Source organism: Sinocyclocheilus rhinocerous, unplaced genomic scaffold (assembly GCF_001515625.1).
Source record: "Sinocyclocheilus rhinocerous isolate Xijiao unplaced genomic scaffold, SAMN03320098_v1.1 scaffold210, whole genome shotgun sequence".
In the NCBI taxonomy this organism is placed as follows: domain Eukaryota; kingdom Metazoa; phylum Chordata; class Actinopteri; order Cypriniformes; family Cyprinidae; genus Sinocyclocheilus; species Sinocyclocheilus rhinocerous.
In genome coordinates, this window is record NW_015654490.1 from 552,952 (window position 1) to 570,036 (window position 17,085).

Here is a 17,085-nt window from a genome sequence, read left to right on the forward strand (position 1 = left end):
AGAAGAGTGCACACGCACACGGGACGCGACATTTCAAAATAAAAGTCGGTTTGTTTTTAGGTCGAGGTTTCATCTGTACTTCAGTGCATGTACATTATTTATACCGGTAGTGACAACTATCATATTTTAAGACACAATTAAAATCTAATTTATATTATTTATTCAATTTTCCTAACTATCCCAGCTTGCAATTTTTGGTTCCCAGAAAGTTATTTTTTATGGTTTGTTTTTGGTTAGTTTTGGTTCTAGTTTTTGGTTTATAGAATGTTCCCAGAACGTTATTTTGTTAAGGTTTGTTTTTGGTTAGACAGGAAAGTTTAGAACGTTAGTTTTTTGTTTGAATAACGTTACTATAACGCTATTTTAACCAAATAAAAATGACTTTAATGTATGGTTTATAACATATGACATTTATTCAAAGATATAAAAAAAATAATAAAAAAATTACTCGACTTAAAAGTACATTCATTTCTTACCACGAAGTGTAGTTTGTACAGAGGGACATTCCTTTTGATCCGTAAACAAAACGTCTCCATTAACATCATGTTCTCTTCAGTTAGGTGTATCAAATCCCTCCGAAATCATATTTCCTCTCATTACTAACTTATATTAATTTGAAGTAATCATCCAATTAAATAAATAGATCGATAAACGAGCGAGTCAGTCAGCAGTAAAACGAAATGACCGTTAATTTTTAAATTCCGCGAGCGCGCGAAGACAGGAGAAAGCACGTGCTACTAGTGCAGCGCGTGCAGATCAGAGGCGCGCAGTAAATAAAAATAAAACACACGAATTTATGATTTCTGTTATCACTATATGCTTAGCCCTGGCCTAATATTATAATTTAAAACGTGTTTTGGTTGATCTAATTTCTGTATTTGAATAAATGCTGCATTAAACGAATTTCAGAGTGTAGGTCATTACACAAAAACATCTGCAACGTTTTCATTGGAAAGATAAAGTTTTACAGGGTTATAAAAATAACCTGAGAATAACCATTAGGGAACTTTATTTTAGGTTATTTTAAAAACAACCACCAGGCAACGTTCTGGGAACATTATTTTATGGTTGCAAAATAATAACCTAAAAATAACCATCAGGGAACGTTCTCTATAGGTTATTTTTTTGGTTATTTAATAATAACCACCATGCAACATTCTGGGAACGTTATTTTATGGTTACAAAAAATATAACCTAAAAAGAACGTTCCCCTAACGTTAGTATTTGGTTCCCAGAAAAATAGCCAATTTTAAATTAGCGTTGGTACTGTTTTCACAAGCAGTATTGAATGTGGACTTAATGTGAACTTCAAATAAAAGAACATTTAAAAAAAATAAATGTACTCGCAGATAATATAATATTAATGAAATAAAATCACTTAAGTGTACTTAAAGAGCGAAACTTTCATGAACACACTTTGAGAAGTGCACAAATGTCAAATTAAGTTTTACTTTAAAGTACATTTTAAATCATTACGTTTTACTAATCTTTTGTCATACTTTAAAGTACACTATTTTGATGTGTTGACCAACATTTTAAAGCACATTAAAGTGATTGATTATGATTTTAACTGCAGTGTGTTATTTGATATTACAATTAATATATATAACTTTATCACTACACATATGTGTAATTAATACATGGCACGCATTCCAATTTCAATAGAAATGGTATTCATTTATTAATAAAGTATTTTAAATGAAGTAGTTTATTTAGCATAAATGCTTAGTTAAATGCAAAGACAATAGAAGTGATTATGAAAAAAGTGGGTCAAAAACAATGCTGGCATGCTTCTGAAAAGTGCAGTAAAGTTAATGGCATTGATAATTTCAAAATATGTTTTTATTCATGCTAATGAATAAAGAAAATCGTTATTTATGAAAATAAAAAAAGATTCTCTGATTCAGTCATTTATAATACCACCAGGTAACCCAAATCAGACGAATCTCTTTTTTCACTCATGCAACTGTACCTGCTTATATGCAAAAGACAGTTTTTGATAGATGTGTTGTGTATTGTTCACATAGAAAGCTCTTCTCGTGTACCCAGAGTTTTACATCAAGGTCAACTGGAGATGCAGTGCTGGTGCTTTAGCCGTGAGAGCAGAGGTAAAGCCACCTTGAGCGCTCAGCGCACTGGCTCATGTTAGGGCTGTCAAAAATTCGTCGAATTTAAAATATTCGAATGCAAAAACTTTGCGTTTGATTTTTAGGTGTGCGTAAGGCACTTATCAGCGGTGCACGAGATGCGATGACGATGAAGGTGTCGTTGCATTTGAATGCTTTTGTTAGTCTATCCAGCTGAACCCATGAGATGCGGCGCTGCTGCACTGTTCAAAATATTGCGGAAGGAGAACATCAATGCAGAGAAGATGTTGTTCACGTCAAAACTGAAACCAAGCCGTTTTCTAGAGGGACAACATTGTCAATTCGATCCCCGTTCACATGGATGCACAAAAACAACTAAAGCGCTGTATTATCCGTGCCAGGCCAGTAGTTGGCGATGTCACGTTGTAAAGAAACACAATGCGTCTGTGCACGTGTGTATTCCCATAGACTGAACACGTAATACACATGCACACGACCTCACCGTTTTCACAATTTCACGTTTTTGTAGTTTAAATGGAAATGATAATGCTAACATTTTCAAAAACTTGAACTTTGAAACTCGTTTTGAAAAGTTAGCGTTTTGAGGCCCCCAAAGCACTGTTGTCATGTCAATACAAGGCCAAAACACATAAAAAATGTCCACTTTAAATTGAAAACAACCCCTCAGGTAACTAAAAATCAGTTTTGGTGAATGAGTTCAGCAGCATCACTGAATCAGAACATCCCACACAGCTGCTCTGGATCGACATCAGAACCCAGGGCAAATCTCCTCAAAGCACACACTGCACTGATTTCTGGGCAGGATCCGATCCTGAGGCTCACATCACATCCGAGCTCAGCTGTTAAACCAGACAAATGCGTTCATACAGTCATGCAAAGCTGACAAAAAGAAGGAAATGGGGAAATTAAAAAGAAATGAAGTTTACATCATTTAAACACATGAAACGGGAAGAAAGTCTATTGGACTTGGACTAAGATGGGACTCCTGATGATGGACTTCAAGGACCTCTGGGCCATCTTAGACAAAGGGTCATAATGAGGGCTGAAAATAAGCATTTTTCCACATTTTGCTAGATTAATTAGTATTTGTAGTCTGGATGCGATCGGTTATCTGCTGTGAACCGGTGTGTTAAGGAAGATGGGTCATATTTATAAAACACAAAGTCATACAGTAACATACGGGATGTCTTAGGCATTCAATCAAAGTACTCAGTGGTCAAATATTAGCCTATATGGATATCAAGAGATATAGTGACAAGTAAGGCTTGCATGTGTGAGTATATCTGTGCAAGGTGTTTTCACTAGTGATGGAAGTCACACATGAACAGTCAAAAGTGAAGCTTAAGAAGTAAGAAAATATTAACAGACATTTTTAACTTCAAACCATTGCTTCCGGCTAAAATACAAGTCCTCTATCCATAATACTGCTTTCTCCGGTCTGAAATATAAGCTTTTTTAACACTATCTCAGCATTAGAAGCAATATCCACAGGACAGTCCATGTGATATTTTGTTGCGGATTTGAAATATATTATTTAAATGTGAGGGTTGCAAGCAGTTTTTGAGATTTCACGATGTCCCCCAAATGATATACACCCCTTCAGACTCCATTCGTCACCACGTTTGTCAGCTCTTTGCACATCAAGGTGTTTTATTCACCGAATGTCCTCCTTACATTTCCTCTGTGCAAGTCTGGCTCTAAGCGCAGGAAAATGAGATGATAAGAGCACTTTGCTACGAAGCAGTGTGGCGTATTGGGATAATGTGTGTTAGTAATGTGCATCTGATTAATGTAGTGCATTCACTGATTCACGTTCGTAGGATCCAGTATTTAAGTCATGTGATGTGATGTTCACATGTTCTGTGACACATGTGACCCTGGAGCACAAAAGCAGTGTTAAGTCGCTGGGGTATATTTGTAGCAATAGCCAACAATACATTGTATGGGTCAAAATTATACATTTTTCTTTTATGCCAAAAATCATTAGGATATTAAGTAAAGATCATGTTCCATGAAGATATTTTGTAAATTTCCTACTGTAAATATATCAGAACTTAATTTTTGATTAGTAATATGCATTGCTAAGAACTTCATTTGGACAACTTTAAAGATGATTTTCTCAATATTTAGATTTTTTTGCACCCTCAGATTCCAGATATTCAAATAGTTGTATCTCGGCCAAATATTGTCCTATCCTAACAAACCATACATCAATGGAAAGCTTATTTATTCAGCTTTCAAATTTCAAAAAATTCTGACTGGTTTTGTGCTCCAGGGTCACACATGTATTTTTGAATCTGAGTAAAAGTGTGCTATTTGGGTGTCGTATAATTATTAATATTATTGGGTGTCCGCCTCGCCAGTAACACTAAGGAAGGCCCGTTTTCCAGGGACAGTCCAGGTTTGTTGTGTCCTGTACCTGGAAATGTCCTCATTTTAAAGCACTTTCAAAACAACCCTCAAATGCACTGTAAAAGCCGACCAATATAGCCTGATTACTGGATCGTGCGCAGAGTTGCCAAGTCCACTTATAATGCACAACTTTGGGCTTCTTTTCTGGTTAAGTTGTGTGAAAAAATTCCGGGTTGCGTTTTTTTGGGCTTATTTTAAAAAATATGGTTGCTTGTTAGGAAAATCAACAAATTTATGTTTGCCGTATTCTCCAATGCATTGACTGACACTCTGTTTGCTCACAGTTAACTTAATAGCCAGTCAGTGCAAAAATATAAGTGCTGTAGCATAATTCATCAAACATTACCCCCTCATCCCCCTCACTGGAGAAAATCACGCTCAACATGAACACGCGTGATGATAGTGTAGATGTAATAGTAGAGGAGTGGGATAACTTTTGAATAAATTTTAATTCTTACAATGTTTTTGTAATGTATTAATTATCATGGGCTATAATAAAAAAACAAAAACAAGTAGGCCTATACTAATGCTAACAGTATATATTAATTGCTGTCAAACGATTAATCGCATCCAAAATAAAAGTTTTTGTTTACATAATATATGCGTGTGTTCTGTGTGTATATTTATTATGTATATATAAATACACATTACACACACATACAGTATATATTTAGAAAATATTTACGTGTATATATATATATATATATATATGAACATAACATTTTTCTTAAATATATACGTGCTTGTGTGTGTGTATTTATTACATAATAAAAGTTCTGAAGATGAACGAAGGTCTTACGGGTTTGGAACGACATGAGAGTGAGTAATTAATGACAGCATTATCATTCAACTAACCCATTAATAATTAAAGAGCTATGCATGACAATCAATCATCTTAAATATGGAATCGTGGCTTACTCATGTCTCTGTTATGTGTCCTAACAATGCTAACAAGAGCTCTTCTCATGCAGGTGGCAGTGTGTTGGTGGCTGTGCACTCTTCAAGCACCTCTGATTTCTCTGTTAAGCTGGAGTCTGTAACAACATCAATGCTGTAGAATAGTTTCCTCAGAAATCTCATTTCAAACCTATACCACTCACTTCTGCTGAACACTAAACACTTGAGAACCCATTAAAATAGTGTCAGAAGTAGTTTGTGACTCGTGTGCCATGTCTTGTGAAAATGTAGTCTCTGAGAAAAGTTTAGGAGCACAGCACTAATATCATTATACAGTGATATGATGTTATAAAATACATTTTGTACATTATATAAAACACTCAATTTTTGGTCCTCGTATGCTCCGCATCACAAGTCAGAGATGGATTATGGATCTCTTTATTGAACAATTACTTATAATAATTTATATAGATAGTGTAAATATATATTTTTGAGAGAGCTGATACGCCTAATTGATGAGAAAATGATGTTAATCAAGACGTTTTTGATTACAGATCAATAAATGTACTAGGCTATAACTGTTTCTTGATTATTGATTATTCTTTATTAGTATCTGTGAATAAATTATATATTTTAAAAACTCGAGATTATGTCGAAGTCATTGTTATTTGGTGCTGAAGAAACGTAAAATATGTGTACCCTGTGAAATGTAGTCAAGTTTACATATTAATTCACAATTTCAATCTTATTTACCTGCATCTAATACTCACCCGTGTGTCAGGCACAGCGCTTCAGTGAAATCGCATTTTTTCACCAAAAATCACGGTTAATTCGCATCATACCGGTACATTTGCTCGAGTAAACAGGACCGTCATGTTCCCGTGTGCTCTCCGAAGAAATAACACTCGCGCGGCGCCCGATATCTGACTGTGTTTACGTAAGGACGTACGTGCGGAGTGTTTATGAAACACCTTCACACCTGATAATAACATAAACTCCTGACACTCTTGTTTTTGAACGATATTAGTATTAATTTTAAAACAACCACAAAACAAAACGGATATGAAATGCGCGCTGTTCCAAAAAAAAAAAAATATGTCGAAGTCATTGTTATTTGGTGCTGAAGAAACGTAAAATATGTGTACCCTGTGAAATGTAGTCAAGTTTACATATTAATTCACAATTTCAATCTTATTTACCTGCATCTAATACTCACCCGTGTGTCAGGCACAGCGCTTGCTTCAGTGAGCATTTTTTCACCAAAAATCACGGTTAATTCGCATCATACCGGTACATTTGCTCGAGTAAACAGGACCGTCATGTTCCCGTGTGCTCTCCGAAGAAATAACAGTCGCGCGGCGCCCGATATCTGACTGTGTTTACGTAAGGACTTACGTTTGGAGTGTTTATGAAACACCTTCACACCTGATAATAACATAAACTCCGTGACGTCACAGCGCCGCGGCTATATAAAGCCCCGCTCAGGATTCTAACGGCAGACGCGGATCTGGTTGAGTGAGTGTTTCGAATCAGTGACTGATTCCGCTGACTTACACTCTTTAGATTCACGCTTTACACACAGTCTTTTCAGACTATTCACATTTTACACACATTGTGTCCACAATTATCAGAACAATCAGATTTTTGTCATAATCAAACGATGTCTACAACAGCTGAGCGCAGTGAATCTGAGCGCGCGCCTGTCGCATCGAGCTTCAAAAGAATCGATCTGAGCGAAGAAATGATGGACAACAGCCCAGCAGGTGAGATGGACATCAACAGCAGTAATCTCTCTAGTGTTATTGTGCTTCTCTCGGAACATCAAGCTTTCCAGCAATATGAATTTAGATACAGTAATACTTGCATTAGTTAATACAGTAATACCTTCTTCTTGAGTCCGTCTCTCAGCTCTATTGAACTGTCAGGAATTTGTTGGAAAGGGAATCAGTTTCTGATCTGCAGTCAGAGGTGTTTGTCTTCTTTATTCCAGACAAAGGGAAGAAGGGGAAAGCGGTGCATGTCTTCTTCCGGAAGCTGTGCAAGGCTGTGAAGCGTCCGGACCGAGTGCTGCGTCTCACAGCACAGACGGACGCTCGTCTGGACCGTCCCGAGGTGACGGCTGTCCCGGGTCCGACGGCCGTTCCTGAGCTGCTGTGTCTGCCGGGTCAGGTGTGGGAAGATCCGGAGCGTTCCTCCGGGATCAGAGAGCCAACGCTTCTTCCAGATCCATCCGCTCTCAGTCTCTGTCACAGTGAGCCATTATTACTTTACTTCATGCATCTCTAGGAATAATAACTTGACAATGACGTTTGTTGTGCTGTGTCCATGTTTAATCGCTGTGTAATCTGTGGTCAGAGATGTTTCTAATGGTTTGCTCTTCATTGGTTTTAGAAGAAGCTAAGAAAGGAAGGAAGAGTGTCTTCTTGCGGAGAGCATGTGAGGCTGTGAAGCAGCTCTTCCCCTGCTGCGACCCGGACAGAGTCCAGCCTCCTGAAGCAGAGCCGGGTCCGGAGCAATCCCAGCTCGTTCTGCCGGAGCAGGACCAGGACCAGGTCTCTGCAGACCTCCAGTCGTCTCCTGAGGAAGAAGGTCCCTCCGAGATCCAGGCCCACGATGCAGTTCTGTCCGGTCCAGTGTCCGGTCCAGTGTCCAGTTCAGTGTCCGGTTCAGTGTCCGGTCCAGTGTCCGGTTCAGTGTCGGTCGTGTCAGAAACAGCACCGGACACAGTGTTGCCTGATCCAGAAATCCAGCTGCCTCAAGGTGAGTCATTACTGCTTTATTTATTCTCTGTTATATTCTCTTCATCGATGCTTGATCTGCAGTGCATCTGAAACTAAAGAAAGTCTTCAAGACTCTTGATTTGTTGGTTCTTCAGCTCTGCTGTTGACAATCAAAGGAACTTGCAGCCTCAAACGTGTCCATCTTCTGTTTCTGTGTGTTCGTCAGGATCCGTCGTGTCTTTGTTTGAAGTGGGACATTTGATCGCATCAGGGAACTTCAGCAAGGTCTATGAGGGAACACACATATTCAGCGACAACGTGAAATTTTTGTATAATATTTCATAAAGTAAATGCTATTTTTGTATATTTCAGAAGGTAAAAGCTATTTTTTTAATACTATTTCAGAAAGTAAATGTAGTCAGTCACTAATTAGTGCTATTAGTAACACTGAAGTAAAAAATGTAAAAAAAATAAATAAATAAAAAATTATTTTTGTATAATATTTCATAAAGTAAATGCTATTTTTGTATATTTCAGAAGGTAAAAGCTATTTTTTTAATACTATTTCAGAAAGTAAATATTTCTAATATTTCAGAAAGTAAATGATATTATTTCTAATTAATCAGAAAGTAAATGATATTATTTCTAATATTTCAGAAAGTAAATGCTATTTTTGTATATTTCATAAAGTAAATGCTATTTTTTTTATACTATTTCAGAAAGTAAATGCTATTTTTTTTATAATATTTCAGGAAGTACATGTAGTCAGTCACTAATTAGTGCTATTAGTAACACTGAAGTAAAAAATGTAAAAAAAATAAATAAATAAAAAATTATTTTTGTATAATATTTCAGAAAGTAAATGCTATTTTTGTATATTTCATAAAGTAAATGCTATTTTTTTTATACTATTTCAGAAAGTAAATGCTATTTTTTTTATAATATTTCAGGAAGTACATGTAGTCAGTCACTAATTAGTGCTATTAGTAACACTGAAGTAAAAAATAAAAAAAATATATATATATTTTAAAATAATATTTCATAAAGTAAATGCTATTTTTTTATATTTCAGCAAGTAAATGCTATTTTTTAAATACGCAATCTTTTAATAATATTTCAGAAAGTAAATGTAGTCAGTCACTAATTAGTGCTATTAGTAACACTGAAGTAAAAAACGTAAAAAAATAAATAAATAAAAAATAATTTTTGTATAATATTTCATAAAGTAAATGCTATTTTTGTATATTTCAGAAGGTAAAAGCTATTTTTTTAATACTATTTCAGAAAGTAAATATTTCTAATATTTCAGAAAGTAAATGATATTATTTCTAATATTTCAGAAAGTAAATGCTATTTTTGTATATTTCATAAAGTAAATGCTATTTTTTTTATACTATTTCAGAAAGTAAATGCTATTTTTTTTATAATATTTCAGGAAGTACATGTAGTCAGTCACTAATTAGTGCTATTAGTAACACTGAAGTAAAAAATAAAAAAAATATATATATATTTTAAAATAATATTTCATAAAGTAAATGCTATTTTTTAAATACTATTTCAGAAAGTACATGTAGTCAGTAATTGGTGGCTTATAGTGACATTAATGGAAGAAATGTAAATAAAAATGCAATTTTTTAATAATATTTCATAAAGTAAATGCTATTTTTTTATATTTCAGAAAGTAAATGCTATTTTTTAAATACTATTTCAGAAAGTAAATGTAGTCAGTAATTGGTGGCTTATAGTGACATTAATGTAAGATATGTAAAAAAATGCTATTTTTTATAATATTTCTGAACGCTGCTAATAACTAATAATTTATTAATGTAGTAACTAATAATTTATTAATGTAGTAATTTATAAATGTATTAAGAATGAATTAAAATATTTTTAATCAAACCACAAATGGGCACGTCATCTGTTTGATTAGCAGCATTCTTCTAAATACCTTCTTTTATGTTCAAGTGGAAGAAAGAAACTCATACAGGTTTGGAACGGCACGAGGGTAAGTACATGATGACAACATTTTCATTTTTGAGTGAACTGTCCCTTTAAGAATAGTGTTTTATCAATAATTATGTTATTTCAATCTTCAGTCTAATAAAAGTTAAATAAAAGTCACGAGATGCAAATTTTGACAGGTGGTGGCGCTAGAGGGTTTGAGTTAGAGACTCCAAATTTGGTGTGGCTAATATTCAGAATGTGCTCTATCTCTGTGCCAAATTTCACAACTTTTTCTTTGTGTTTATATGGACTGACAGAAGAAGAAGAAGAGATACAATAGGTGCTTGGCCTCCAAGTACTATAAATGGAGCAGTAATGTTGTATTTCGTTGTAATCTGGGTCACATTAATGCACGGGTTTACCTGTGCTTAAGCCCAGGGCCCCGTGATGCCGGAAGATATTGTATGTGAGTTGGCTGTTCCTTTAAAATTACGCGTTATCGCTTTGCTTTGAATGCATGTGCAGGTGCTCCCACATATGATCTTAAAAAGAGAAGAATGCCAAAAATAAAGCGAAAAGTCAGTCAAATTTGCTAAAAACAATTTCCAAAGCTCACGGTATATATTTTTTATTGCTGCAAAATAAAAGGCTGACATTGCCTGAATGTAGGCTGTAGTTCTGGTGGATGAAGGGCCCCTCAAGAGGCTTGACTAAAAGTTTGAAAACAGCGCTAGAAATGTTATAATTAAGGAAATTATACATATCCTAAAAGACACAGGCCCAATAAAATATGTCTAATCAAAGAGAAAATGTTGCTGTGACATTTACTAGCAACATCAGAAACACTAATGTTTTCTGTTATTATTAATTATTAGGCACAAACTAAGAAAAGTAAAACAAACCTTCAATGTTTAAATAATGAAATAAAAGCACCAGTTTTGTCCGTGGGGGTGGGAGCACAGGTAGACTATATAATCGGATTGTGTGTTTGTATATTTATTTTTTGGCCTATTCATGTCTATTCATGTAATTTCGTTTATTTATTTATTTATTTTAATTGAGTCCTGGTGTGCTCTACAGAGGGCATAGCGTAACATATGAATAAAATATCATTATTCGAAATTGCTATTTTTCAATTTTTTTTCTTATGCTTTAAACAATGTAATGACATGAAAAAATACTAAATTCACAAAACGTTTTTGTCTTGTTCTCAGGAGGATATAAAAGTATTCCAGCGATTTTTGGAATGAGTAACTTAAACAACGCTTCAGGAAATGGCTTTACTTTTCACTTCTTTGTTAACGTATTTCCTATTAAAATAGGTTATTTTTAGCTGAAAAAGAAAAAAGTCGTGTTGTGTCGTTTTTTGTGATGTTAAGAAAAAACTTTTAGCGACTCTTATTTTGAAACTTCCGGGCTCCACCGGAAGCGGGTGTCGTTTCGCCGGCTTCACTGTGTGCAGTTACACGTGTTCCCATCGCTGCGTACAGACTTACACGATGGCACATCGGGACGGGATCGTGTAAGTAAACTTATCAGTACTTCAACTTGATCAACAGGTAACCTGTAGTTTAGTGCGCTGTTTTCTCAGCGGAGCACACGACGATCTGCAGTGTTTCATCGGTCTCACCAAAATACTGTGGTTTGCTTTAAGGACACACGACCAGTCAAAGGTTTCTGAACAGTAAGATTTTAATGTTTTTAAAGAAGTCTCTTCTGCTCACCAAGCCTAAATTTGATCTAAAGTATTTTTTTTTATTATTGTTTATTTTTTTACTATTTAAAATAGCTGTTTTCTATGTGAATATCTGTTAAACTGTAATTTATTTCTGTGATGCGCAGCTGTATTTTCAGCATCATTACTCCAGTCTTCAGTGTCACACGATCTTCAGAAATCATTCTTTCTTGCTGATTTGCTGCTCAGAAAACTATTATTATTATTATTATTATTATGCTGAAAACAGCTGAGAGGTGAGTGTGCAGCCGCAGCTGGATGGTGATGGTGATTGTGATGTGATTGTCATAGTGATGTGATAGTGATGTGATAGTGATGTGATGGTAATGGTGATTGTGATGGTGATGTGATAGTGATGGTGATCGTGATGTGATTGTGATAGTAATGTGATGGGGATGTGATGTGAATGTGATGGTGATGTGATGGTAATGTGATGGTGATGGTAATGTGGTTGTGATGGGGATGGTGATTGTGATGTGATGGTAATGTGATAGTGATGGTGATAGTGATGTGATTGTGATAGTGATGTGATTGTGATTGTGATAGTGATGTGATGGTAATGTGATGGTAATGTGATGGTGATGTAATGTGATGGTGATGGTAATGTGATGGTGATGGTGATGTGATTGTGATAGTGATGGCGATAGTGATGTGATTGTGATTGTGATGTGATTGTGATTGTGATAGTAATGTGATAGTGATGTGATGGTAATGTGATGGTGATGTGATGGTAATGTGATTGTGATAGTGATGGCGATAGTGATGTGATTGTGATTGTGATGTGATTGTGATTGTGATAGTAATGTGATAGTGATGTGATGGTAATGTGATGGTGACAAGAGGTGAGTGTGCAGCCGCAGCTGGATGGTGATTGTGATGTGATTGTCATAGTGATGTGATTGTGATTGTGATAGTGATAGTGATAGTGATGTGATGGTGATGTGATGTGATTGTGATAGTGATGTGATTGTGATAGTGATGTGATGGTAATGGTGATTGTGATGGTGATCGTGATAGTGATGGTGATCGTGATGTGATTGTGATAGTAATGTGATGGGGATGTGAATGTGATGGTGATGTGATTGTGATAGTGATGTGATGTGATGGTGATGGTAATGTGATTGTGATAGTGATGTGATGGTGATGGTAATGTGGTTGTGATGGTAATGTGGTTGTGATGGGGATGGTGATTGTGATGTGATGGTAATGTGATAGTGATGGTGATAGTGATGTGATTGTGATAGTGATGTGATGGTAATGTGATTGTGATAGTGATGGCGATAGTGATGTGATTGTGATAGTAATGTGATGTGAATGTGATGGTGATTGTGATAGTGATGTGATGGTAATGTGATGGTGATGTGATGGTAATGTGATTGTGATAGTGATGGCGATAGTGATGTGATTGTGATTGTGATGTGATTGTGATTGTGATAGTAATGTGATAGTGATGTGATGGTAATGTGATGGTGATGGTAATGTGATGGCAATGTGATTGTGATGGCGATGTGATTGTGATTGTGATAGTGATGTGATGGTGATGGTAATGTGGATGTGATGGTGATGTGATTGTGATTGTGATTGTGTTGTCAGGAAGAACATGGTGCGGCCGTTCGACGACTCCACAGCGCTGGTGAGCTCATGATTCACCACTCTGACCCAGGGCTGTGTGATATATATATATCGTCTGCGGTAACATCGTGATTGTTTTTAACAATGTGTGATTTGACATCATCGAGTATATCACAAAAACGAACAAACCACACCTACAGAGCGCACTCATACATGACGTGATGAAGTCTAGTAGCTTAGACTAGTGCGAGTGCGCTCTTTCACTGCTTGATTCAGTCTATTAAAATACATTTACAATGATCTCAAATTCAAGACAAATTCATATAGTTAATCAATATGACACAAAGAGTGCTGTTTTTTCTTGGTGATCGTGATAGTGATGGTGATCGTGATGTGATTGTGATAGTAATGTGATGGGGATGTGAATGTGATGGTGATGTGATTGTGATAGTGATGTGATGTGATGGTGATGGTAATGTGATTGTGATAGTGATGTGATGGTGATGGTAATGTGGTTGTGATGGTAATGGTGATTGTGATGTGATGGTAATGTGATAGTGATGTGATGGTGATAGTGATGTGATTGTGATAGTGTGTGATTTGACATCATCGAGTATATCACAAAAACGAACAAACCACACCTACAGAGCGCACTCATACATGACGTGATGAAGTCTAGTAGCTTAGACTAGTGCGAGTGCGCTCTTTCACTGCTTGATTCAGTCTATTAAAATACATTTACAATGATCTCAAATTCAAGACAAATTCATATAGTTAATCAATATGACACAAAGAGTGCTGTTTTTTCTCCAAAAATTACCACGATTACAAATGTGATACTGATTTTATGCAACAGTTCAATAAACTAGAAGTTAATATTAAGAGACTTGCGATTTAGACACTATATTGCCTGTTTTTGCTCTATTTCGATGACAAAAATAATTCCAAACACAGCCACAGCACTGTTCTGCTTCTCTGAGCAACATGACGGTGTTTCGTTCCTGAATAAACCATTCGTTTAAATGATTCGGTTCAATCGCAATGACTCACTTATTAACAGTGGCTTGCTGCCACCTGCTGGAGGTTTTAATTTCACATTTAAAGTATCTTTGCTTTTTTAAAAAAATATAATTTCAAATATCAGTATGACGGAAGAGGATTAGGGCCAAGCAATAATACAAAAATACAACCATCTTGAGATTAAAGTCGTTAAATTTAGAGACTGTCCCTTTAAGTGTCCCTCTGAGCTGCATTAAATAGTGTGTAAATAGACCTACATCTAAATGCTTCTTCAGATGCAGCTTCTGTGTTTCCTCTGCATTGCAAAGATGAATTTTGATTCTGATATCATTTGTTTGGTAACAGCCCAAATGTCTTTTATTCTAATTCACTGATTAAATGTAAGAATTCGACTCAAAAGATGAAGCACACTTTTAGAAAAAAAGTATTTATAACGGTAAAAATGCCCATAAAAGTTAAAAATCAATTAGAACTTACTGGAACAGATTAATTTCTATCACTGCTGTGAACTGACCAGCACAGAATATGAAGAATATCAAAAACTGTAGGAGTCAGTTTAAGAGACCAGCACAACAACACACTCAGCAAAATATCGTCTAATTATCGTTATCGATAAAATCCTAGAAAATATGGCGATATTATTTTTGTCCATATCACACAGCCCTTCTCTGAGCGTAACGAAGCCTCATATGGGATCCTCAGCGTCTAACAGTCGTCTGTTTGCTCTCCGTCAGGAATTCTTCTCCAAGAAGTCGGACTGCTCCTTGTTTCTGTTCGGCTCACACAACAAGAAGAGGCCCAACAACCTGATATTCGGTGCGTGAGAGCGCTCAGAGGTCAGTGTTAGAGGAAGAGCTTGTGTTGACGCTTGTCTGCTGCTCACAGGACGCATGTTTGACTTCCACGTGCTGGACATGTTCGAGCTGGGCATCGAGAGGTTCGTGTCTCTGAGAGACGTGAAGGTACGCCGCAGAGATGACTCCTGAGCGTGGGTATGTGTGTGTGACGCATCTGACCTGAGCTCCTGTGTGTGTGTGTGTAGACGGACACGTGTCCCGAGGGCACCAAACCGCTGCTGGTGTTCGCCGGGGAGCTGTTCGAGACGGACCGGGAGCATCAGCGCTTGAGGAGCCTGCTGACAGGTGCTCACTAGTGTCTCACTGCTCTCATCATGAGCTTCTGCTGCTCGATCAAGCGTCACGCTAGCAGAGAGGGGTTTCTGTGTGTGCTTCAGAGAAAGAAAAATGCTTTTCATAGATGATAAAAGGAGATTCAGTTCCCGAGGGCACCAAACCGCTGCTGGTGTTCGCCGGGGAGCTGTTCGAGACGGACCGGGAGCATCAGCGCTTGAGGAGCCTGCTGACAGGTGCTCACTAGTGTCTCACTGCTCTCATCATGAGCTTCTGCTGCTCGATCAAGCGTCACGCTAGCAGAGAGGGGTTTCTGTGTGTGCTTCAGAGAAAGAAAAATGCTTTTCATAGATGATAAAAGGAGATTCAGTGGGAAAAAGATGGACGTTGTTTTGTCATTTTTATTCTGTTCTTGGTTTCTTTGCTAAGTGTTTTTTTTCTTTTGCTCTTGTTTTACGTTTTGGTTGACTTTTAAAAAGTTTTTTTTTTTTTTTTATGAAGATTTTTGTAATTTATTAAATTAAAAAAGTCCTTGCATATCTTACAACATTAGCTGACTACTGAATCAGAATTGAATAAAATGTAAATGTTTTCAGAGCTGGAGAATTGGAATTGAATTGGAAAAGCTGTATCATTACCAAGCCTTAGATCCAAATATCTAACTGGCATTGATAGAAGAAAAAAAAAAACACTCTAGATAAACTGTTGATTGCAATAGCTTCTACTACATTCATGAAGTGAGGCCAGATTTATTCTCAGATTTTTTTTTTTTATCGAAGATAACTTTTAAAATCCTATTAATGTCATGTTCTTTTTGTCTTCTCTTTTCTCACCATAAATATATCTGTGGTAGCTGGCATGGTGCTAAATTTATATATATATATAAGAAAATTATATAAACATGTAATACTTGCAAAAACAGACAATTGTACATTTTTACCCTGATTTACAGAAAAAATATTGTTGTGTAACTATAGTTTATATATCAGAAAATCCTGCCAGGCGTATTTAGATCAAGAATTATTAGATGACAGTAAAAGAATGCTTTAGAATCACAGTGAGGCCCTAAAAAACTAACTAATAGTCAGTTTAAATCTTTACCACGATCCTTGAAACCACTAGGTGTTACATATTTTAATCATTAAATATAATCTAATTTAATATGATCATTTCTTTCGTTTATTTTAATAAGTAAAAGTCAGAATAAGCATGTTGTTTTGCTTTTACATAAATATATGTGCTACACTGAATAACGATGGAACATTGTGACATTTTATTTAAAACAAAGTGGACACTTCACTTGCGTTTAATATGCTTTCTGTGATTTTTCATGATTATAAACAGTTTATTTTTAGTTCCTTTGGTCTTATATAATGCATGTCATGTCTCTCGACCAATCAGATTCAGCAGCTCTGCGGTCGCATGAGTGTGAGAGTGAGTGTGAGAGTGAGTGTGAGAGTGAGTGTGAGAGTGAGTGTGAGAGTGAGTGTGAGAGTGAGTGTGAGAGTGAGTGTGAGAGTGAGTGTGAGAGTGAGTGTGAGAGTGAG

General features: G+C 36.1%; 2 protein-coding genes across 2 annotated transcripts in view; one reads left to right on the top strand and one right to left on the bottom strand.

The window, feature by feature from the left end:
* LOC107717044 (CMP-sialic acid transporter) overlaps window positions 1–6,307 on the bottom strand; it is a 14,545-nt gene extending 8,238 nt beyond the window's left edge. The window contains exon 1 of the mRNA XM_016523688.1: window positions 6,188–6,307. The gene's annotated coding sequence lies outside the window, so the exon portion shown is untranslated. The remainder of the gene's footprint in view (window positions 1–6,187) is intronic.
* Window positions 6,308–6,936: 629 nt separating this feature from the next.
* rpf2 (ribosome production factor 2 homolog) overlaps window positions 6,937–17,085 on the top strand; it is a 13,571-nt gene continuing 3,422 nt past the window's right edge. The window contains exons 1-8 of the mRNA XM_016523670.1: window positions 6,937–7,180; window positions 7,408–7,668; window positions 7,809–8,177; window positions 8,364–8,455; window positions 13,387–13,449; window positions 15,143–15,224; window positions 15,294–15,370; window positions 15,451–15,550. Of these exons, the coding sequence (XP_016379156.1) occupies window positions 7,078–7,180; window positions 7,408–7,668; window positions 7,809–8,177; window positions 8,364–8,455; window positions 13,387–13,449; window positions 15,143–15,224; window positions 15,294–15,370; window positions 15,451–15,550 (1,147 nt within the window). The 5' untranslated portion in view covers window positions 6,937–7,077. The remainder of the gene's footprint in view (window positions 7,181–7,407; window positions 7,669–7,808; window positions 8,178–8,363; window positions 8,456–13,386; window positions 13,450–15,142; window positions 15,225–15,293; window positions 15,371–15,450; window positions 15,551–17,085) is intronic.